The sequence below is a fragment of the Rhipicephalus microplus genome, chromosome 3 (genome assembly GCF_043290135.1).
Source record: "Rhipicephalus microplus isolate Deutch F79 chromosome 3, USDA_Rmic, whole genome shotgun sequence".
NCBI classification, from domain to species: Eukaryota; Metazoa; Arthropoda; class Arachnida; order Ixodida; family Ixodidae; genus Rhipicephalus; species Rhipicephalus microplus.
Genome location: NC_134702.1, coordinates 84,751,188 through 84,776,012, shown reverse-complemented (window position 1 = coordinate 84,776,012; position 24,825 = coordinate 84,751,188). Strand labels below are relative to the sequence as shown.

At 45.5% G+C, this 24,825-nt stretch overlaps 1 protein-coding gene across 2 annotated transcripts in view; it reads right to left on the bottom strand.

Moving 5' to 3' along the window:
* Positions 1–1,230: 1,230 nt before the first annotated feature.
* The window catches only part of LOC119172821 (protein ABHD15), a 238,403-nt gene continuing 214,808 nt past the window's right edge, over positions 1,231–24,825 (bottom strand). For both annotated transcript variants that reach the window (XM_075889910.1, XM_075889911.1), the window contains 3 exons: positions 18,509–18,725; positions 13,716–14,026; positions 1,231–6,373 (listed from right to left, as the gene is read on the bottom strand). In XM_075889910.1, coding sequence (XP_075746025.1) covers positions 6,188–6,373; positions 13,716–14,026; positions 18,509–18,725 — 714 coding nt within the window. In that variant the 3' untranslated portion in view covers positions 1,231–6,187. The remainder of the gene's footprint in view (positions 6,374–13,715; positions 14,027–18,508; positions 18,726–24,825) is intronic.

The window sequence follows — 24,825 nt, the reverse complement described above, 5'->3', positions numbered from 1 at the left end:
CGCGGCCGCTTCAAGAGCCGTTTCCGTCAGTGGGTGTGGCTTGACAGCGGCTGCTTCTCGGCGCATGCGCGACTGAACGAACGATGCGGAGTGATTTTTGTTTTTTGGTGGCAGAAGTTTTACCTCGAGCATTAAGATATTCACACATAGACAAAGGGAGAACTTAACACTAGCCACGCAAAGCTTAATAAACACCAAAGTTGGTTGGTCAGGACTTAACGTGGCCTTTCTTATGCTAGGTCTTTCTTGGCGTGGACCTAGCAGAGTTGAACCACAGCCTGTCGCAGACTATGCGAGAATTTCCGAGCTACAGCGCCAGGACTAGCATGCACAGTGGCTGTGGAGTCCCCGGTAGTAGCGCGGGCCGTACTCGACCCTTGCCACGCCGCAAAACACGGCGCTGCTGCGCGACCTGTCGCCGTCGGTGGTCGCAGGTGATAAGCAATGGCGCGGAGAGTTTTCGGGGCCACATGTTTTACCTCGAGCTTTATGAGCTTCGCTCTAAAGGAAAAAAAAAAGAAATTAGGCCGTGTCTGCTGGTAAATGCTCTGTTTTATAGAGCGAGCCAGGAAAGATCACAATCAAGGTCGTAATCATTGCAACAGCACCAGGCAAAGCTCTAGGTGCTCTAGGTGTCGGAGATGACGTTGTGCCCAACGCAAAGAATGTGCTCTTTGCGAAGAACAGACCATTCTCTGTTCACCTGCCACCGGTTCACATTCTTCCCCAGAAGCTTCTACAACTTTCCGTCAACCCAAGTGTGTTATTATTTCGTGCCTCTGTATTTTTTATTACGCCAGCCACAGAACCATCGTGTCTGATTAACACCTCTGGAAAGTTGCCATCTCATGCGAGTGCCAATAGCATGTTTTAATTCCGAGCTACGTTCCTCGTGGGGAGTTCAATGTATTTTGTTTTGTTCACTTTCTTTACTTTTGTAAAGGAATGCCACACCCGTTTGATGTGGCTGATTCTTCTTGCGGGGGTGGCATGTTTTGCGTCACAATAGCGACAGCAACACCAATCGTCTATTAGCTGCTACGTCCTGTCGGCGTTATACACATCAGTGCGGTTGTGGTTTTTAATTTATTTTTCTTATATGCCTTACAAACATATCTTTCTTCCTGTTCGGATACTGCAGTTTCTACCTATAAGCGCGAAGAAAGGATGTTAATAAAAGAAGAAAAAAAAGAAGGTGAACCGCGACTCTCCCCAAATGACACAAGAATATTCAGCGATTTTTCGAAACATTTATTACAACAATAAACAACGCTTTTTGACACGACCATTTAAATATACATATATGTCATGCTTGGCAGTCAATGTGAACGACAACAATGAGAAACAACCGCGCTGACGCACCATAAACGGGATAGTAATGTATTTCAACAGCTCTCAATCATCCGCAGCAGCAGAAAAAAAAATCAATGAAAGGACAAAGGTGGACTAATAAGCCTTTTCCTCTCCTTTAGAGATAAGTCTAGCTTCTCCTTTTAATTGAATTTGCCCACAACAAGAGCGACGAGAAGAAGAACAAAAACCAAGGCGTATCGACTCTTTCATACATCGTCAAAGATTCGGAACAGCTTACACAAAGCCCTTCCGACTTCGGATTCAGCGTGTAACATCGTCAACACGCTTCGCGCGGCCACGATGAGAAGGATATATATCACCTGTTGGTCGACTGTCCGAAACACGACACATACCGACGGTGCACTCGAACAGAAAATCCATACGCTAGATTCCCAGCGAGCGTTTACGTTGGAGAAAATGCTATAGACCCATGGCCGTGTAGAATAAATCGCAAAGAAATGAAAGTGCCGCAGCGTTGTTTTTTTTCGAGGACACAATTATTTGGGACCAGTATTGAGCAGACTAGCTTGAAAGTGAGCGTGGCGGTTATGTGTTTGTTCTGCCCAAAGGAGAACTTTTGGGCTCACCGATGTAGGAGTGTATATATGTGTATATGCTATTTTGTTTTTAATTCATTTTTTCGTAACAATTAACTGGAAATGAATAGCCGTCGCCAAGTAATGGTGGCAACAACTCTTTCGCTTATTTTTTCAATTCAACAAAAAAATTTAAACGTGCAAAGTATCGATACCTGGCAACCTTTTGTGATGGTGTGAGCACTTGCTTATAGACATTACACGCACATCGTACACACGACATGAGTAATAGAGGAACTGTGCTCTCTTACCTCTTTTTTATTAGCCATGTTCATGGGCGTACGCATGATTCTAGATTTAAGAGGGGAGGAGGTTTGCTGTTGTGAGAGTTTTGCATCATAGCCAGCCCTCTCTCTCAACGGCCCCCTCCCGCTGAGGCCCTTACAATCAGCACGAAGGGCAAAGACGAGGCACGAGACCTCCTCTCTCCCCTCTCTTTTTTTTTCGTGTGCGCACGCCTATGGCCCTGTTTGTTTGATGGTGCCCCAGTAAGTATCAACCAAGCAGGCCAAATGTGCATGCTTTTGCTGGTAAAGTTTAGTTTGTTTATGACAGCCAGAACTTTTTCCTGAATTAATGCACATTGCTTGGCATAACAAAACCGAAGTAACTATCTTCTACAGCAGTGTGATGATCACGTTGTTGCTGCTGATAACGATCATTATGGCTTTATTCAGAATATGAGGGCCGATGGTCGCTGCCGAGAGGAGAGGGCAATGGGAAGGGGTTGTTAGCACTCACTAAATCACGCTCGCAAAATTGTTAGTAACCCCTCAGTGGGCTGACATGACTAAATGGTCGGGGTGTTTCAGTGCGTCTCAAAGCATGGCTCTGCAATGTTCCATCAGCGAGCGAGTAGTCGCGTCACAGTCTCTACAACTGTAAAAGTCAGTTTGTAACATGCACTTTATTTTATTCAATCAATGTACGCTATTAAAACCAACGTGGGCGTTATAAACCGCCGCTTGAAACATTTGCCTCGTCGCAGTTCCGTGATGTGTTTTACTGAATAACGCTTTGAAGTCTGGATGAAGTGGTCTCAGAATGCACCCAATGACCTCGAAGACTCCGACACATTATAATGTCGATAACATCAGTGCCGTTATTGTTTCAATCACCTGATGATATAATCTGCGCTTCTTCTAAGAAGTTATGGGGACATAGCTATAAAGATTGTCGTGCAAAATGACACGAGCTGCAAGAATCTCTGGTTGGCGTAACCCCCAAATTTCCCTTACATTTAGGTGTTTTTCTAACACAAGGATGGTTTGATTAACTTGATTCAAAACACCTACTCAGTGTCAAATGATCAATGAGTTGGTGCAGTTTTGCGTACTAATTTGCGTGCGATGATGTATATGCGGCAGACATGAAGTCGAATACTGACACTATCGGTGGACGAATTCCAAAGAGAGATTACTTTAATGAAATGGATAGCAGCAAAATACATATGTTTTTTTTACTTGTTTTTCCGCAGTATATCACGACCACCCACGCGTGGCATTTTTTGTAGTTACTCAAAAATATGTGACTGTGAAAACAAAAGACCAAAGAGAAATGATCATGAAAACACATCTTTTTGTGTAAGTGACTGCATACCTACTTTCTTTAATACACACCAACTGTAGATGAACATTCTGTGCTTCTAAGTATGCGTTCTTTGTAAAAGCAAATAGAGAAGTTATTTTGATACGACCAATGTCGTGTACGACACGCGATGTGTGTTTTCCGAGTTCTAGTAAGTGCGATAAATCCTCTCTGACTGTTAACACGTTTTAATCCTCAGGAATTTCATGAGAAGACCCACTCACGGGATTTCACTTCATCGTGATTCATACTAGCACGAAATATTTTCCAGTTGGGAAAAAAGGTCGGTTCGGGAAACCTATATTTTTTAAAAGCGTTGACGTGTCACGGTCGCGCGGTTCGCGATTCGTAGTGCTAAAACAGCGCCGCCATCGAAACAAAGTTCATGTTTTCACAAATGCTTTCTGTGTTATTCTAATTCCTTCCACATTAAAGAATGTCGAGAGAATTCTCGTTACGATGCACGGGGCTGCCCCGACTTCTCGTGCACTCGTCCCACGTGGAGCTCTCTTGAGCCATAAAGTGTCGACCAGCTCTGACGAGAGGAGAGTATACATACTTACGCGCTTAAACATACTTGCTGTTGTATTGATCCCATGGCACAGTTATCTGGAGACACAACAGAAGTTGAAGACACACGACCTTCGCAGGACTATCTGGGCAACGGTTTCATTGACATCATTTGATGCGCAGAATGCAACACAGACAAAACCTTTAAAGTGGCCTTGCGACACTTTTTCAAGTAACCCTATAATAATAGAATATCCTCCCTATCGGAGCTTATTGTCTCACGAATTGACTGTCGCATAAAGTTCTAGAATCTGCCGTGTACGAACGGAATTAGGTAGATTTGCCGCATGCTATAAGCGCTTTCTCTCTGCTTTCGTCCCAGCGAGCGCGCTGAGAACTGCTCGGAAATAAGGGGGGGGGGGGGGCGTATGACAAAGGACATAAAGCTGCTTCCGTACGTCACCACGCAACGTGAACTTGAGCACAATATTATTTTCCATTTTTTCTTCAGAGCGTGTGCCTTACTTTCAATGCAATCCCGAGGCACTCCGGGTGGCCGCGGTACCTCACGAGGCACGACGCACAGGTCAACTGCCGTGTCCACCTGCACTTGGGCACACGACGCAGTTGATTTTGGGCATATGACATCATTTCTCGAGAGAAGAGCGAGCGATTTCTAGTTGAATTGGAAAATAAATTGTAAATTCTACGCCACGTGTTGCACAATAAAGTTTTGGCACATGTGTTCACAGCTCCCTCACCTATCAATCGGCAGAACTTTGTGGCCTTGCTGAAAATGCATTGCAGGGGCTCTCTAGCGTAGTGCCATAAGAAGCGAAATATGCACCATTCTGCGTCTGTGCTGTCGGCGTTCTCCTGAGTAAAATTTCGACGTTTGAATCTGAAGGCGTCGAAATATAATTTGTTTGTTACGGTAATCGGTAAGCATGACCCAGTGTTAATAATGCGCTTGCCCTACAGTTTGCGTTCCTTATTTATCACAGAAACATGAGTCATTGAAGCGCGCAGCGAGGACATTTTCCGACCATACTTCCTCCTTTACTCAATGTGCTGTTCAAGGACTATAGGATACTTGTAAAAAATTTAAAAATCTACAAAAACTAGCAAGATTTAGATTTTTGTCTTATATACTCTTTTCAATGGTTACAGTTCTTTGCAGTTTTAACAATAACAGTCATGAGCCTTGTTAGGGTGTACAAACAAAGCGTTTGTTAAGCAGCGAAAGGGAAAAAAAAAGGCTCGGAGGCAGTAAATCGCAGGTTATACGCCGTGTCACGTTGTGTTACATAAAATTAAGATGCACGAAGTTACATGAATTGTCAATGCTACGATATTAGAGCTCTGAAAATTTCATGCAAAAGGAACAATGCACAAAAGCCTTGTAGGCCACGTCTGTACAACAATGCGTTTCAACGAGTACGCCTCAAAGCTAAGCGAATGTGCTTATGTGGATGCTGATGAGGATGCTGATGGCTCTCCTTTAGTGATACTATATATAGATTTCAAAAATAAGCTTATGGATAGCCATCACCTTCATGAATAATGTACAACCCATTGTGGTGCTCCGACTGGGAGCAACAACAAATTGTGGACCTTCGCAACAGTCTTCTCAGAAAGCGAGTCTTTTGGCTATTTGACTGGACATCTCGATCCAGAGAACAGCACCGAAAAATGAAGACGCAGGGTCGCGTGGCGTCTCGTTGGTGCCTCTACGTCGTCTTCGTATTTTCCGTGCTGTTCCCTGAACCAACCTTCTCACAAGTCTCATGCCCCTGCTGCAAGGCTTCGGATTTCTTTAGACCGCAAAATAGTTTGTGAGACATTCGCATGAACCCTTAAGGAGTTCGTCACCAAGTTTCACAGGGTAATCTCACTGAACTTCTTGAGATTCTTAACGGGTGTTCCCTGATTTTGGATTAGGAGACATTTGAAATCGCCCTAGTGTGAACCATCGTGGTTTTCCGGTCATGACGCGTAGAATCTTGGTCACGCGTTGGCATGGCAACGACGAGGCAATCTCTGAGCTGGCGGAGAACGTCCTGGTACACAACGCCAGCATGCACTTCTGGCTGGGGAGTGCTCAAGCACGGGACGATGTCATTGGACTGTTCAGACGGGGTTCATCGGGTGGCGCACTTGCGTAACCGTCCGTCACGGCTCGTGAAGTCCAAGGTTGCCGCGATGAAGTCCAGTGCCACGCCGTCCGCCCACGACCGGGGTGCTGTCGGCGAGGAAGAGCCAAGGCCCGCCACGAAACCGCCGTGGCCACCGTGCTCGGTGAGAAGCAACACCAGTTGCGGGTCAATCTGCGGCGAGCATGGTGTGAGACACAGTAAGTCGACTTGCACAAATAATTGAAATTCATTAAGGCGAAAGTATTTGATCACCCATCAAACGCGATAAACGGACCGTCGGTGTCAACGTGAGTGATGCGAGAAATCATCGTCACACAATGACGTCAATGATCGCCAAAATTACTTACGTCATCTTTACGTCATCGCGAACTCACTGTGACGTTATACTGCATGATACCGTCGCTAGGTCAGAACTGGTGGGCCGATCATGGAAGCAGTGCGAAACTGTGTTAGGTGCGGAGAGAGTATACGCCGCTGGGATAAAAGAACGCTGGCACGATCGAACCTTGCGATAGTGGTGCCTATGAGCCGAAAGAGTTTTGTGGAAAACTTCCAACATAATTCGAACAAAATTGAAATAGCAACGTAACACTTCATGTAAGTATGTAAGTACGTTAGCTTACGTGTTACAATTTTGAAATGGAGATGCGAACGTTACCAAGTAAGCGAAAAAGTATAACGCGTTGCCGGTAACGCCGTTACGTGTATAGCGCGTTACCGCCAACACCGCTAACAGCGAGGCTCTCAGTTAGCTGGAAAAGTGATATCATTTCATGAGCATTATAATGTAATAAAAACGAGTAAATGTGGCTCTTCTAGTCTTAGTTAACGAGCTTGAGTTGGATGCGAGCCAGATTCTGACTGAAGTCTGCTATGTAAGTTTCGGCGAGTTCGAATTTAAAGCGGTACTGATACGAAAGTTTTCAGTTTTATTATTTTTTTGCTTAAACAAGTGCTCAAGAACCTATCAAACGTACTGGTAAGCGTGAGCGTATACTAAAAAATAATTAAAACATGTTTTCAAAAACGAGCTTCGGTTCGTACTGCACCCTGACGTCAGGACATGGCAAGAGCTTCCCGTCATGTGTTCGCGCAAGCTGTGGCGTTTTCACTGCCACTCCGCTGCGCGACTTCGCAGAAGCGGCCGTTTTGAACGTGTTTGATGAAACGCAACTGGCCATCTTGAATTTTTAGGTACCTGACGTCGACACAACTATAGCGACACTGGAACGTGAAGTCCCGAAAATTTACACTAAACCAATAGCGACACTGGAACGTGAAGTCCCGAAAATTTACGCTAAACCAATAGCGACACTGGAACGTGAAGTCCCGAAAATTTACACTAAACCACAATGTCACGCTAGGGTTGAGCAAGTGAAAATGAACTTCAATATCAATATAAGATATCTTATCGATATTTACTGAGCTCAAAGCGGTCTTTGTGTGCAGGATATTTGTGTGAGAGAGTAAATTCTGGTCCGAAAATTAGGGTCAGTGCCTCCTTTAGTGAGCCCGCTCTGCAGTCCGCCCGTCTGCCATTATATTCGGTAAGGCGATCATCGCCATGAAAAAAAAAATAAATGTACAAAGCAAACTATCTTGGAGCTGCAGGGCTTTCAACCAAGTATAACACGATACGGAAGAAAGTGTCTTAACCAGTGAACTACAGACTTTTCTTTATTGTCCGAATCTTTATTGTCAGAATGCGAATATATCTCATAACATATGAACGCATTGTACCCTGAGGGACCCACTCGGCGGACTTTGTGGCTGACGGTTGTCCCTTCCGCGATCTCCTCTCTTCGACGACCACTCGCCGATCGGGGCTCCGTAAACGTACTTCTGTAACCACCTACCAATCTCTTACTTTTAGCCCAAACTATGTTTCTTCTAATCCCTCCTTATCCCTTCCTTTCTGAGCTACTGCTGAGATGTCGCACTCTGTTGCAGACAGATGCGGGGCTCATTGTTATTTTCGTTTTTCTATTTAACAAAAATCACTACCTCCACTGTTCAAAACAACTGTCAACGGGATAGACTTTCTGCGAAGGCTTTTGTTACGAACGAAGCTCCTTAGGCTGCTGGTCATTCTCTCCTCTGCACTACTAGTAGTAGTAGTATGTAGCCACCTCTAGTTTATGAATCGCTCAATAGATGGCGTTGTGTGTGTCCTTGGAAATATTATCTCTAGATGGCCTTAGTGGTTTTCGTATAGTTGACAGACAGACAGACAGACAGACAGACAGACAGACAGACAGACAGACAGACAGACAGACAGACAGACAGACAGACAGACAGACAGACAGGCAGGCAGCCAGGCAGGCACGCAGGCACGCAGGCACGCAGGCAGGCAGGCAGGCAGGCAGGCAGGCGCATGGACGGAAGCTTGGACGGAAGCTTCGCCCCACTCATCATCATTCACTCCGTGGGTATGCTGTGATTTTTTTCATTCTTTGGGATCAGTACTTAAGGCCATCTCCAAGCAAACGATTCAAGTCGAAGAGGAGGCTTGTTACGTAGAAAATTCTGACTTTGCGAAAAGCTGATGTGAAATGCGTTACAGTGGCTGCAGGATGTGCCTACCATATACGCTTCCGACGCTAATAAATATTATAACTGGGGGGTACGCCCCAAAACTGTGCACGACACCATTAGGAGTGCCGTAGTAGCGGGCCTCGGGAATTTGGACTGTCTGGTGCTCTTTAAGATGCACCATGATACACGGGCCTTATACATTTCGCGTTCATCGAGATGCGCCGCACGGTCGGTATTCGTTCCCGGGGTTCAGCAGACGGGTGCCATAACTATTAGAGCACTGCAGTGACTGAGCACGACGCTTGCGAACATAAGTCAATCGCAATAAACACGATGCAAATGTTATGCAAAGACAACGTAGTACGTCCTAGTGGAGGCTGCAATGTGGGATAAAACTATACGCTCACGCATCACTTAGCTCTGAAAGCATAATATAATAATTATTCTTGCGATTTAACCCAACATAACATAATTACGAGGGACGCTGTAGTGAAGTATTCTATGGCTCTGGAAATATCGGTTTCTTCAACGTGTACCTTTATCTAAGTACATGGACCTCAAGCGTTTTCGCCTGCATCGAAAATGCAGTCGCCGCGGCCGGGTTTTGATCCCGCTACCTGTCTTCGGGTCAGCAGTAAACCTCAAAGCAGGTTATACGTGAAATTTTAAGAGTTTACAGATGCCGTCCCTTGGATACGAAGACGGGTGAAATAACTTGACTATTAGTTTGAAAGCGGTATAAAGAACAAATAAAGAGGATTCTTTTTTGTAAAGGAATGACGCTCTTGAGGACTTGTTTTTCTTGTAACGGTGATATACCAGCGGTATTAAGTTTCTCTGTTGTATAATCCGCGGAGCACTGGACCTCTAGCGGGCCTCATAGAGAGGGGCTGTAAAAATTATGCACGTGTATGACCTCAAATAATTTCTGCGAATACATGAAATGTGGAGAAATTCGAACATTTGTGGAAATGATTAAAAATACGTACACTGGTCTGAAAAGCACACTAGTTCTGGATGGTTGGGAAAGTGCCGCCTTTTCCATAACACGTGGGGTCCGTCAGGGATGTCCATTGTCTCCTGTGCTATTTGTCCTCAGCCTTGAGCCATACTTGCGTGCTCTTGACGCGGATTCACATGTCCGGGGTCTTGCGCTTCCTGGTAGCGGTGTCGTGAAAGTCACAGCTTTCGCTGATGATATAACCTTGTACCTTTCAGATGAAGATAGCCTTTCACGCAGCCTGCATGTATTTTCCCAGTATGGCGACATTTCAGGTGCAGCGTTGAACATCTCCAAATCCCGGTATTTCTTCATTGGCTCTCCAAACTCCAGGCTTAGCGCCGGTGTTCCCATTCAGCCGGCCGCGTCCCTTCGTATTTTAGGTATTTCATACAACCACTACGGCATTTGCGAATCTGTTTGGTTAAACGCTCTCGAGGAAGTAAGACTGAAAATTCAGGATGCACGGGATTTTGACTTCCCGCTTCTTGAGCGGAGGTACCTTGCGCAGACTGTATTTTGCGGTCGCATTTGGTACCTTTCTCACGTCGTGCAACCATCTTTACGTATCGTGCGATCACTGCAGTCTGCTTTGTGTTCCTTTTTTTGGTCAGGCGGCACTGAGTTGGTCTCTCGCGCGGCACTGGGACAGCAGCGTGCTCAAGGAGGCTTTGCTTTCCCTTCAGTGTCCATACGCTGTCGGCTGCTGGCACTGCGTTTCCTTTTGCGCCTAGTGCAAGGGGAGGAATCTCCCGCACGAACGCTTGCATATTACTTTCTGGGTACTCACCTTCGCCATTTGATGCCTAATGTGCAACTTAACAGGGGGCCACAGTCAATAACACTTCCTGCGTTTTATGCAACAACTGTTGCATTTTTTCGCCATGTCAAGTCGAGCTGTCCTGGCATAGATGTTTTGAACAACCACATAGTTGAGACAACTGCTGCTTTGTTGCTTCCGTTGGTCCCGCCAGCCCGCCGTGCTCGCTCTAGACGGGTGTCTTGGAGCTCCTTAACGGCTTCTTTTCTGCCTGGACACCTTCGGGACTTCATGTGGCGCCTGGGATGGGGTGTACTTCCCACTCTCGACCGACTCGAAAGGTGGAGAATAGTCCAGTCAGCAACATGTCCGAACTGCTCCCTTCGGGAAACAAATCAGCATTTTCTGAGACATTGTATCATTGCTCGCGTTTTTTGGAGAGCCGTACATGCTGGATTTCGCTGCCTCAGAGTAAATCGCTTTGTTTCTTCTGGGCGTTGTTCGCGAGGCCGCTTCGCTTGTCTTCTCATTGTTGCTGGCGCTTTCTGCCTCTGGCGCAACCGCTGCGAGGCGGTTGCAGCGGGCCGCCGCCGCCGCGCGCTCTTCCCGATCCTAGAACGATTGTACTCGGAGCTGCTGTCTGTTTTGTCGGAGGAGCTCTTCTTCCTCGGTGAAGAGGAATTTCTTCGGCACTGGTCTTGCCCTTTTGTGTCGGTCTATGACGGACGAGTGAAACTTGTCTTTCGGCCGGCCTGGTATTGGTAGGCTGATCTGTCGATGCGCCGGCAGAAATGGCATGCCAACATGTAAATATGCAAAATGTACATATTTATGTTTTATTTGTCTCTTGTTTACCTTGAAGTATTTTGTGGTTGTGTTTGTGTGAGCCATTGAATGTACATGTTTTTTCAACGTCATCTCATATCCATGTTCATGTAAATGACGTCTGTCTTGTCATCATCGTCAGAGTATGTCTAAGACGGAAATGTTCTGTTGAGTGTTATTGACGTTTGTGGCAATAAATTTTTTCTAAACATGTCACGCTTACTGCCGTTTAGCAGTTGTGCTTTTAACACATCTTACTCTATGTTTTCAACGCCGGCGTCACGAAGTGTGATGCCCACGGGACGGTGTAATGCTCTCCCCCAGTAAAGTACCAAGTACTATGAATCGTCGAACATTTTTTTTATATACACAGATGGTCGCCAGCTCTCCCGTACTTGAGCACTAAGTGCTTGAACTTGTTAAACGGTCTTTTTATCACTAATGCCCTCAGATGCGAAACACTGTGGTGTTGGGACAGGGTCAGCGTATCACTTTCCCAAAGTGGAGTTCATATAGCACAGCGTTCACAATTTGTTCTAAACACTTCACGCCTTCAGGAGTTTGTTCAAATTAAGGCTCGACATAATTGATTATCCAGTCAGTGCATCTTTATTAGAAGCAGCAAATAACTGTTCAATCGTTTTGGGGGGTGCGATAATGGCGTGCCTAAGAAGCTTACTGTTCCTTTGGTTTATTATCAGCCTCCAACACAAAAGTGGAACGCTCCCGTTTATGCTGCGTCAGGGTAAAAAAGTCCCTTTTTATGTTTCCAGATGAAAGGAAGGTGTTTGAAATTCAAAAGTATACATGTTACACAGCTTTACAATTCAGAGTATAGAGCAGGCCAGAGCTTAGAATACTTAATTGAAATATTTGGCGGTATACATTAGGGCGAAAATGGTGAAAATAATTTGGCCATGGACTTGTAAAGAGTGAAAGCGTGAGGCCCAAAGTTGTTTCCGTTTTGCAAGAACAAAAGCAAACACACACATCGACCTTGGTAGTCGCATTTGACCCCTTAGTAGATATTGCATATAGTACCCCTCACCCATCGCAGTGTACTTAGTACGATGTACACTATACGATGTAATCGTCAACCATTTGAAATTAAACACGCAATTTTGTCAAGAAAGCTTTTGCCTGCTATTGTAATGAGTGTCCTTTTTTCTTGTACCCCGCTCACTGCTCTCCCACAGTAGAATATACATGCGATACTATGAGTCTCACTTTTCCTTCCAAACAGACATGTTTATATAGTTTGTTCTAAACATATCAGTAACTAATTGGGTCAATAAATGTTTCCCTGGTGGGGTGAACCGCACTAGAAATCGTGATCAATTATTTTTGAACACATGATTCGTGCAATAAATTCGCTGGAGTAAAATTTGTGCATAATTTCTGTAAGTGATTTGATTTATATACCTATTTAATTTGCATACACGGGCACACAAGGACGCAGAGGAAAGAGGGAGAGAGCAAGTTTGCAACTGCCACTTGAAGGGGCACAACGCCTGCTTACTCTTTAGGGAGGAGGGAAGAGATAGAGGAGATTAAGATAGGAGGAGAGAAAAAAGAAAAGTAAATAAAAAATGTTGAAGATAATGACAAGCACGCACATAATTCGAGCTGTACTCAGCATTATCTAACAGCCATTATAGTTCATTTTCACGGGCGAATGAAATGAAGTTTTATTAGTAACAGGTCACTCCTGCTCCGGTGCTCTATTGTTGAGGCATCGACGAATGAGCCCCTTTTCTCAATCGCGGTGTGAGGTAGCGAGTTCGGCTCAGCCTTGTCCGCCTCTCTGCCTTCTTACACAAATGATAGATATGCCTATCTAGGTGACAGTAAAAGAGAAACGGGCTGTTCGTTAGTGCGACGAAAACGTAGTGTAGAATCAATGCTGTAGCATACGCTGCCTCGAGGGGTCTCGGCGTTCGCGCTAGTTTCCCTTCTGGTTTTGTGGGCCTGTATAGCTACAGCAATGGTACTCGCGGGAACGTGAATCGCTGTCTAGAAAGTCATTAAGAGGCTAATATACTTTAAGCTAAAGTCACCAAACACGACCTTCGGAGCATGCATCTTCTCAATTCGATGGTCCAAATGTCAAATCATCCAAAATACGAACGCTTTGATAAATCGCAGCCGGTGATTAACACCACACGTTTCAGCTGGGTAAAGTGCTTTGGCGGTAATGTATTTATAGCATAACTTTAATAATAATATCCGGGGTTTTACGTCGCGAAACCACGATATGATTATGAGTTACACGCTGGAGCTTCGATTATCTTGAGTTCCTTAAAGTGCACTGACTTCGCACAGTACTCAGATAGACCGCATCTTTCTTCGGAAACAAGAATATGTTCTCGCAAGAGACTTGCCGACACTCTCACCTGGAAGATATCCATGGGGAGTGCCCATTGCGGCACCGCGGGGTCGTCCGCACTGGACACGCACAGCAGCGGCGTCGCGATGTCGTCGGCGTCTCGCAGCGGCGCGTTGCGCTCCCAGTACTGCGCGGCGCTGCTGGCGCCGCACGCGGGCCACAGCACCTTCTGTTCGACGTCCATCCAGCTGGTGGCCGACAGGGCCCCCTCCACGTCCACGGCCGCCGACGTCGCTGAGCTCGAGGAGTAGCCGGCCCGGCAGAGAACGCCGCCGTGCTCCGCCACAACGCGCTGCAGGGCTCGACGGCGGAGTACGCCTGCAGGAGCGACAGAGACGGGTTCAGCGTACCGAAACCGGGATTTGGTTATTAAACACGCCATAGTGTGAAAGCTTCGGAGTATTTTTGATGACCGAAGGTTTATTAACGTGCTATAAGCGTCAAATGAAGCCCGAACAGCTGCAAGCCGTCGCGATAATATAGTTCACTACGTCCAGTTATCACCATTGGCAGGCGCGCACATCCTGCTCGGCAGCTCTGCGTATATATGCGTGCCTTTCCATGGTGATAAGTGGACAGTGCGCACTATACCATCGCGAAGTCTTGCCGCTGTTCAGGTTTCATTTGACGCTGATAGTGCATCCCAATCTAATGGTCTAATGGTAGTAAGGCACAACAGTCCACCTGTCGTTTTCGAGGGCTCCAGGGCAATCTGGTGACGCACGTCATGTCGAGATGTTTCCTTCAAAGCACCACGCAACATGTCCGAGTACTTTGAGGCGCTATCACTTCGACGTTGCACCACGACCTAGATCTCATCCCGGACTCCCGCATTTCACCTGTTCGCAACAGAAGACGCAACGACTTTGATCCTTTTCGGCCTATAATTGTTCTGCCGAGCGGCTGCGCCTTGGGCACGGACACGCGTTCACTGGCTCGGTCAAGGGTGGACTCCGCATGTTCACAGCCTGAGCCAGACCGCGATGGCATTCAGCTGATACACCTCAAGTAAACAGGTGTTCCTCCATTAAGGGGAACAAAGACTCCCCGCAACCACCCATCCACCCCTTGAACGGGTTGTACAGAGAAGAGGCCTCGCTAATGGATGCAAGGATGGGCATGAAGCAAGTGGCGCGCTGCTCATAAAGGCCTGCCTTAGGTCATCAGCTTAGCGCCAGAAAAGGTGCAGAGTAAATCATCCTTGGAATGCCGCATCAGGGGTACACGGCTACCATTATCACGACAAACATGCGGTGGCAGAGTAAGGATAGAAAACTGTAGGAGTTGGAATATGCTCATGGCTAACAGCGCAAAAGGAAACGGACGAAAATTTAAACAGACGGCTACACGAGCGCTGCCTTTCAAGTCAACGTTTGTCAGCATTCCTTTGAAAGGCAGTGCTGTTGTTGACGTCTGGTCTCCTTTTTGTCCGTTTCCTTTGGCTTTGTTAGCCGTGAACAATTACAGGACAGGTTCGATTGGGCAAAGATATAGGGCTGACTTTACATCCCCATTAGATCATTGAAGGGCCACATCTTATGGAAAATTAATGGAATCAAACACGCCAGCCTGGTGTTAGCAGCCGAACGCCGTAACAAATGTATCAGTTTCAGTTGGACGTCAATGTCGCATGATCAGAAATGAATCGAATGAGGTAATATCAGCAGGGGATCGGAAATAGTGAAATTTGATCACGAATTAACATCGAATTGAATAGTGGACAGAAAAAATTGCATAATTAATTTACTATTGAATGCAAAATATTTTATAATTTAAAGAAAGAGCACAGAATTGAAGTCTGGTCATGTCCTCGAGCACAGAACGCGGTGTGTAACTGCTTCCAAAAGAGTGCAAACTGTGCTACAGTGGCATGACAACAACGTCAGTGTTGTGCTTCACCGCCATGAGTGCTCCGTGCCCAAAATCCTTCGCGGACGCCAGTTCAAAGCAGCATTTTAGCTGCAAGCCAGAACGATAAGAGTTTCTGAAGGAGTTGTGCGTTGCTGCAGTGACGACTGCACATCGTGAACAAATTTTCCCATGTGAAGTCAATTACCGAAGGTTTCGTGGCTAAAAGCCGGGACGTACGTATTACGGTGCTTACGTCATACGCGACCAAACTATGCAAAGCATCTGGGGATGTGTTGCAATTCTTAGAGATCACGTAGACAGTCTACGCGGACTGCTTAGAAGACCGCACCGAGCCCATGCTGTCCGAGAATCGGAACACGTTTAGACAGCTTTTACGCGATGATGCACCACCTCGCGTCGAGAAGGAAAAGCTAAAAGAAACAAACGTAACAGTTGTAATTTCTAACTTATTTTCTGCTGAAATAAAAAAAAAACAAATAAACGTTGCTCTCATTGAGCGTCTAGGAAAGCGTCTGTTTGTGTGCAGACGGCCATTCTCGCAAGATTTGATCTATCTGAGCGATTCGCTGAGCCGCCATCTTGTTTAAGCAGCAAAGTAGCCTGCATCGTATTTCTCTACGATGCGGTCTTCTCGGAGCTGTCTATTTTGCCGGCTACGTGAAAATTGGAATGAGACTTAAGATGGCCGTCGTCCATTTAGCTGTGTATTTCGCCGTCTATGGTGAGTGTTGGAACGCACCCTGGGCCTTTATTCTGGAAGCAAACTACTGGTGGAATCGACAGTATTCATTTTGTTTTACGTGTGGAAGTGACCTAATCTCCTTGCGCACCAAGCTCGTGCCTCCTTCCTTCTGCTTTTTTTTTATTGCCGTAGCATACAAGCACGAAATGACCCTCGACCACATCTGCCTGCATGTCCCCCCCCCTCCCCCCCTTTGAACAAAGTGCTAAAGTCCCCTCTTCCTAGAAAGAAAAAAAAAACTGCTGCTTACGCCCCGGAGAAGCACTCATCTTCCAGCTAGGATATCGTTGAAAGTTATAAGTAAATGCCTATTCTAACGAAGTTAAAGTTAGTTTTAGCCAGTCCACCCTTATTTATAAAGTTGCAGTGTTAGCATTCGTCGTATTTTACATTTTCGTCCTTTCGAGTTATTCGAAACTTCGAATACTAACTGTTCGGATGTCGAGTCGAATTAGTCGATTAGCCTTTATTCGATTCGATTTCAAAGCTCGAATACTCGCACACCCTTATTTAATAAATCAATCGTCACGTTGTAGATTGGCAAGCTACACGGTGAGTGCGACTCGGACAGCCACTAATTTGCAAGGTGCGTTCATAGCGTAAGACTAATTGAGAAAAGATTTAGAGATATTGTGAACAAACACAAATGTTTTGAGATGACGAGTTTTGGACACAAAATTTGCAGAGGTGAAACAAGCGTTATGTAGAGTTCTGATAATAGGTAAGGGGCTAGTATGGCGGTTGCGAAAGTAGGCAAGTGGTGGCAGTGCAGTGACGGAACTTGCCTTTAAACTGCACACCTTCAACGAGCTGCCTCTGCCGCCTCACGGCGTAACTTTTGACGAGAGGGCCTTAAGTGTGAGGCCCACAGAACGGCTCCATGCTCTACCATAGTAGAGTACCTCGCGTACTCGAAATCGCTACCCACTTTTTCCAAACACAGATCGTTGGAATTACCGGGAGTGGTCAAGTTCACGGGATGGCTCTATGCTCTTCCATAGTAGAGTACCTAGTGCTCTCCTTAACTCCGTTTTCTAAGGGCTGTTAAAACGTACTGTTAAAGTGTCGTTGGAATGTGCTGTTCAAATGTCGTCGATATAAGGTAGACAAAAATTGGCAGCGAAGGCTCCTTAGAAGCCTATACGTTCAGAAATTGGCGGCTGATCAGCTGCTCATTGGGTTCAGCGCCATCTCTGTGAGGAGGGAACACTTTCGGTGGAACAAAAACAAAGTGGGTGTGACGCAACATCTGGTAAACAAGTGACGTCGATTAGTTGGCACTAGCGGGGAATTATATATTGTGACGACGCGGGATCCACGAGCACACAAAGCGCCTCAAATAAATACGCTTTATCGATCACAGGAAAAAGGACTGCAATGACTTCTTCGTCTTTTGCCCCCGGACAAGGACACTCGCGCCGCTTTGTTGTCGCCACCACTGGCACATACGCGCGGCAATATCAAAATCATAGGCCCTGATCGCTAAGGACTTGCGCTAAGGCGATCCCCGGCGAGTCCTCTACAAGTGCGTTTCAAGTCACCGTCAGCTCATCCAATATCAACTCATGACTACATAGTGACCTTTAAGCATGCTACCGTTCAGTTTGCCTCGGCTGTACAAGGAAACCTATTCTAGGAACTTTTGTTCAGCGTTCGAGGAATCTTCCGCAGGTGGATTAAAGCAAGCAACTGCGTATACCTGTCATATCTGCAGCGTTGCTTATTTGATTGACACATGCACATGTTATTTAGCGTGCACAATGCTTGCGTTCTTCAGTTTTAACAGGAAGAAACGACGCCTAGTCACACAAAATTCATTGTCATACGGTGGTTTCGGGATGTTAAACCCCACATAACAATCAATCAATCACCCGCTTGCTGCGCTATAGGCCTGGGTTCGGTTCTCACTCGGGCCAAAGATTTATTGTTTATTTTTGTGCATTTGTCTCGATTTTTCGCTCGTGAACCACGGCGATTTTCGGCTCACAGTAAACTACACCGTCATCAACATTGCGAGTTCTGCAGAACGAGCTCCTTAACGATATCGCATAACTGTACAAGGTTGAGCGTTCTTATATTGATAGTGTTAAGTAGCTCTTTCTGTGTTCGTGATTGCGGATAGCCTTTGGAAAGTAGGTCCATTGAGGCTCCCAAGTTGTTCATTGTCAGATATTCAAAGGACCTACCGATCGGCCAGGGCGACTGTTCGAGCAGTTTCTCGGGCTCGTAGAGCGGCGAGATGGCGACGGCTGCGAGTAGACCCGATGAGGATCCGGTGTCTCCCAAATAGGCTAGCAGCAAGTCGGCGCCCGTTCCGATACCTAACACGGCGACACGGCAGCGACCGTAATGGCCGCGCAGGAACCTCACCACTTGCCGTAGGTCTCCGGGGTCACCGTACGCCTGCAACGTAGACATATGATCATTGTTTTATCCTTGCGGCCTGCATACCATTATAACAAGTCCTATACCTCTCAAGTCTGGTTTGACGTTTGCGCAGTCGCTTTGTGCCGCAATATTCAAAACAGCAGAAAGCATAAGCAACTCTTTCGGTCCCGATTATTATGGCGGACTGTTTGGACCTTTCGGGACTTGTGATAAGTTTGTCCCATCTAAGTTTTAAGGAAGCTGTCAGGAGTGACTTGAAAGGCCGAAAAGTCCCGCATATTTATAAAATTTGATCCTTAGTTCACTTGGACAACAGTTTTGACAGTTTGGATTGAATTCTCCGTTCGTGACAACTGTCACTCTATGGGGGTTGTGGAAAGACCTTGAGGTGAGGGACAGTTATTCAAATAAACTTGATATCACCCTACATCAGCAAGATTGGCACAGTTTATTGCGTGGCAAGACAGGCATTGTGGAAGGGGGGATAGAAATGGGAACGAAAAGCACAACACAAAGGCACTGTGAACGAAAAAGTCGACCACAGTGGCGTATATAAAGAGGTGTGTATAATACATGTTTTAATTCACTTTCGAGAACGCTTGCATGAATATAGACTGGCAAAAGCACTGCTTTTTGGGCTAGTTGGAATAGCATACTGCATTTTTTACGCGCTTGGTGAAGACAAGGGCACAGAGAAGGGCAGAGAATACAGAAAAGAAATATTCCGTTTGTGTTTTTCTGCGTGCCTTACTGCATCGTCATATTCATCAGTCATGTCCAAAAATACATTAAACTGGCACAGTTTGTTGGCCCATGATCACGGATGCCAGCACATGGCAAAATTGAAGAAAGGAAACACGCAGACATGCAGTCTGTCTAATTGCCTTAAAGGCTGTTTCACATCGAAGGCGGGCCAAAGCGGCAAAGCAAGGAAATACGTCCTCTCCAGGGGTGAAAGCGGGCTAAACACGAGGTGGCTACTGGCTAGCCAGATCGCTCTCGGACATTTTCTTTTTTGTAAATGCGAAGCATTTCTTAGCGAACTTCAGCGACTTTGAGCGTATCTATCTATCTATCTATCTATCTATCTATCTATCTATCTATCTATCTATCTATCTATCTATCTATCTATCTATCTATCTATCTATCTATCTATCTATCTATCTATCTATCTATCTATCTATCTATCTATCTATCTATCTATCTATCTATCTATCTATCTATCTATCTATCTATCTATCTATCTATCTATCTATCTATCTATCTATCTATCTATCTATCTATCTATCTATCTATCTATCTATCTATCTATCTATCTATCTATCTATCTATCTATCTATCTATCTATCTATCTATCTATCTATCTATCTATCTATCTATCTATCTATCTATCTATCTATCTATCTATCTATCTATCTATCTATCTATCTATCTAGCCCCCTACGACTCTTAGCTCTCCTGGCTGCTTCGATAGTGGTATCAATACCAAACTTGGTGGTGTATAACATGAGTGTATGAAGAACACATTTGACTAGTCATGCCATGAAAATCATGACATGTATGTCATGAATGTCATGATTTACATTTCATGGTCCTGCAGCTATCGCGTTGGCTTCGTTCACATGGCATGTTGCAAAACAACTAGTATGGTATGGCATGATTGCATGGCAAACACAAGTGACAGACCCTAACATGAAAATCACGATATGCATGTCATGTAACAACATGACTACATGCCACGGTCATAATGCGCTCTCGGCCGTTCCGCTAGCGTCTTATATACCAAATTTGGTATTACGGTACGCGAATGGATGACGAAGATATGTAACTGGTGCTAACTTAATAATCATGAAATGCGTGTCATGTACCAACATGACTACATGCCACGCTCATGATGCGCTGGGGGCCGTTTCGCTAGCGTCACAATACCAAATTTGGTATTATGGGACGTAAATGAATGACGAAGATATAATATAGGTGCAAACATTATAAGCATGAGATGCGTGTCGTGTAACAACATGACTACATGCTACGCTCATGATACGCTCGTGGCCGTCTCGCTAGCTTCAGTGACATGTGCCATATTTGATTTTACGTGACGCTGATGGATGACGAAGGTATGTGACTAGTGCAAACATAATAATCATGAGATGTGTGTCATGTGAGAACATGAGTACACGCCACAGTCAACGCGCCAATACATTTCGACGTGACGCGGTGCACGTGCTCTCCGGCGTTCCATTTTGTGGCGTCACGCCTGCGTTGCCACACCGGCTGCCGGTCCTGCCATATACTCGCAGGCGCGCGCCTCGCTGCGTTGCTCTGACGCGTGCGTGTTTCAGCGCGTCTGGCTCACCTCCGTCGCAAAAAGAGGGAGACGTGGTGTTGTCTAGGTAACGCATCGGAGCGAAATGCCGCGTGTCGCATTTCGCGCCGGTGGCCGTCGGGCCGCGCCGACGGACGCTGGTCGCGCCTCGCGTTTTGCTATAGCGTAGCGCCGCTGCGCCCAGCGTGCGCGCGCGTCAATGCTACATTGGAGTATATTGGGCCCTTCATGATGCGCTCCTGGCTGTTTCGCTAGCTCCCCATACACTAAATTTGGTACCACGTGACTTGAATAGATGACGAAGGTAAAGGAGACATCTAATCATTATAATCATGACACGTAAGTCATGTACGACACCATTTACCTCCACCTCGTAACATTGTGCCGATTTTAATGTGACATATCAACGTTTCGCATTCATGCTTCGAATATCATCGATTCCCACTGTACGTGGGGTCTGCCAATTTTTTTGTTTTTGCTGTCATCTCAATTTATAAAGACGAAATATTTAAGAAAGGCGTTCATTTATTATACAGAGATAGGCATTCCTAATCACAATTACGAATACTCTCCTCATCAGGTGCTTTTCTCGGCCCATGCAGTTAAATCAAGTGAAGCGAGCATTTCCAAGGCTCCTTGGGGAAGGAAGTTTGGAGGAACGTTCATGAAACGCAGCGGCTCCTTGAGTGGAGGAGCACGCCCCGCCTTGACTTCATGAAGTCGAGGGGAGCCCTCGAGTGAAGGAGCGTCTGTGGATACGGGGGTAAATCTTCCAAAAATAATGCAATTTGCGTTTCTTCGTGTCTTATGCCTGCCACTATTCAGTCTCGCAGCGCGTCTTGTAGCAACTGGCCGAAATTGCACTCTCTTGCTAAATGCTTCTAGGCAACTATGAAGTCCTCGACGCTTTCCTGTTCCTCTTGTCCTCGCTTGTTAAATTTGCAACGTTCGACAATGACCGAGCACTGTAGGCTATAGTGTTTCTTCAACAGCACTGTAATCTCTTCAAAGGTCTCGTCTCCAGGAACAGCGGGTACTACCAAACTTTTGAGCACCTCATACGTTCGTGATCCTATCACACTGAATAATACTACGAGCTTCTTTTCCTTTTTGATGTCATTAGTGGTGACAAAATGATGAAAAAGTTCCAAAAAGAATTCAAAATTTTATCCTTCTCGTCGAACTCGTCTAGCTTCCCTAGTCGCGCCATCATTCAGGCAAGGTGCAGTGTAGTTATCCTTCAGTTGCTCCTTCGGCGAAGTTCGCAGCCACCGAGTTCCGTCAGTCCGAGCCAGGAATGCTGTTGATTTTGTTTTGAGGCCGTCAATTTCCGTTTATCCGCTATACTGCCTTCAAACTGAGCTAGAACGGGTGGCGGATCCCATCCTCGTCGCCAGTGTGAGGAATCAACAGCATTGCAAGAACAAGTGAGAAGTTGATAACAGAACACACACGTATATATATATATATATATATATATATATATATATATATATATATATATATATATATATATATATATATATAGGCAGAGAACCACGTGATCGGCTGCACAGCAATGCCCGCACTGGATGCCCCGGTGATAAGTGACGTCACACCACAACACACAGCACCTTGGCACACACACGCACTAACTTGCCCGGGGCAAGTGTGCCGAGAACCGACGTGAAGCCAGTGTAGCCAGACACTTTTCCAGTTCTTCCACTGGACACACTCCGGGATGTAGCACATGGTCAGAGGTGGATTTGATGAGGCCTGAAGAATTTTAGCGGGTGTTGGGTGAATGCGCGCTAGGGGAGGGAGAGAGTGATGTCAGCGCGCACTGCGAGAGGAGCGTGCTGTCAGCATGCAGCAGGGGCGTGACCTATTTGGCACTGCGCCAGCACCTGGTGCGCACGGTGCGTTTGTACGGAGGGACAGCGCTACAAAGAGCTGCTTCGAATCTTATAAATTCGAGTTAAGTTAATCCTGGACAAGTCTTAGTGAATTGAGAATGACGAGCCGTTTGGGTAACTGCATGTGGTCTCATTAAGCTGATCCGATCAAAGGGTGAATTAAGGTAATTCGAAACTATCTAACTTTGAGTAAGTTGAGATTACCTTGCCAGTTGGATGACAGAGTAAAGTCACAATAAGGCAATGTGGATAAAGCTGGATCGAGCTAATTCACATTAAGCTGACCACGCGCTAGTAAATTTGGAGTGAGTTGGGATTGTCTAGCCTGTTGATTGCTGTAGCATGGTCACGCTAACCCTATCCTGATTAAGCCAGATTAAGCTAATACAAAAGAAGCTAATCTTGAGCAGGTCTCTTATTAGTAAGATAAAATTGCCTAGGTGTTTGGACGGCGGAGTATGGGCACAATAAGTCAGTAGAGATTAGCTAGATGAATTTAGGCCGGATTAAACAAGATTAAGCTAATTCGCACTAATTGAATCCCGAACTAGCCATTTAGAGTAAATTCAGTTAATATAGTTTGTTGGATGATAGAGTATGGCCACAAAACTGTGTGGACCACGCCGGAATAAGCTAATCCGCATTAAGCTAATCACAAGCGAGCGAATTTGGAGCGAGATTTTCTTACCTGTTGAATGCTTGAGCATGACCCCGTTAAGCCAGTGCTGAATAAATTCCCGCTGGTTAAACGTGGCCAAAGCTAATCCTAAGAAGTCTATTTTGAGTAAAGATTGCCTATCCAGTTGGATGACTTGGTATGACCCCAATAAGGCAATGTGGGTTAAGCCGGATTAGGATATTTTACATTACGCTAATGACGAGCAACTAAATTTGGAGTTGGTAGAGATTGTCTAGCCTGAATGCCGGAACATGGTCACGTTAAGCCCATACGGTTTAAGCCAGATTACGTTAATCTGACGTATGTTAAGCTAATGAGATTTTTGTTATTACTAGTCATTTACATTAGTCATACTCTCTTACAGCGCCATGTCAATATTGGTAGCCAATAAAATGAAACATCCGCCATTGAAGCCCCATGGCTTGGTCATGTGTGTCATGGCGCACATGACACTCATGAGGTGATTTTCGTGCTAGGGCCAGTCAGTTATGGTAGTTATGTCCTCTTATCAGGTCATGTATATTTTGGTAGGCAACAAATTAATAACATGGCTGTTTAAGCTCCATGACCGGGTAATGAATTTCATGACATACGTCACATGCATGACAAGGTTATTATGCTATGCTAAGTTATTTATGGTATTCATAATCTGTTATCATTCTGTGTAAATTTTTGTACTCAACAAGGTAATAAAGCCTCCATTAGAGCTCACACATATGTCTTGTCGTACATGGCATGCACGACATCTTGTTGGTGTTATGACCGCGGTATTTTTTTTTCGTCCTAGGCTATTGTCCTGTCAATGTTAGTATATATGAAGTTAATAAAACGGCTATTAGAACATTATGACTGTGTCATGTGGGTCGTGGCACACATTACATGCATGACACGATTTTCGTGTTATGACCAGTCATTCATGTGAGCCGTACGATCCTACTTTGCTATGTTAGTTTGGTACATATCAAGTTCATAAAACGGCCGTAAGAGCTCCATGACCGAATCATATATGTCATAGCCTCCATGACATGAATGACAAAGTTTTCGTGTTATGACCAGGTATATATATATTTTCCTTATACTCTTATCATACGATGCGAATTTAGGTATACATGAAATTCAACAAACGGCTGTTGTAGCTTTCACCATGTCACGTATGTCACGGCGTACATTAAAGGCATGTCATGATAATCAAGTAATAAGCTGTCATTTTTGTTT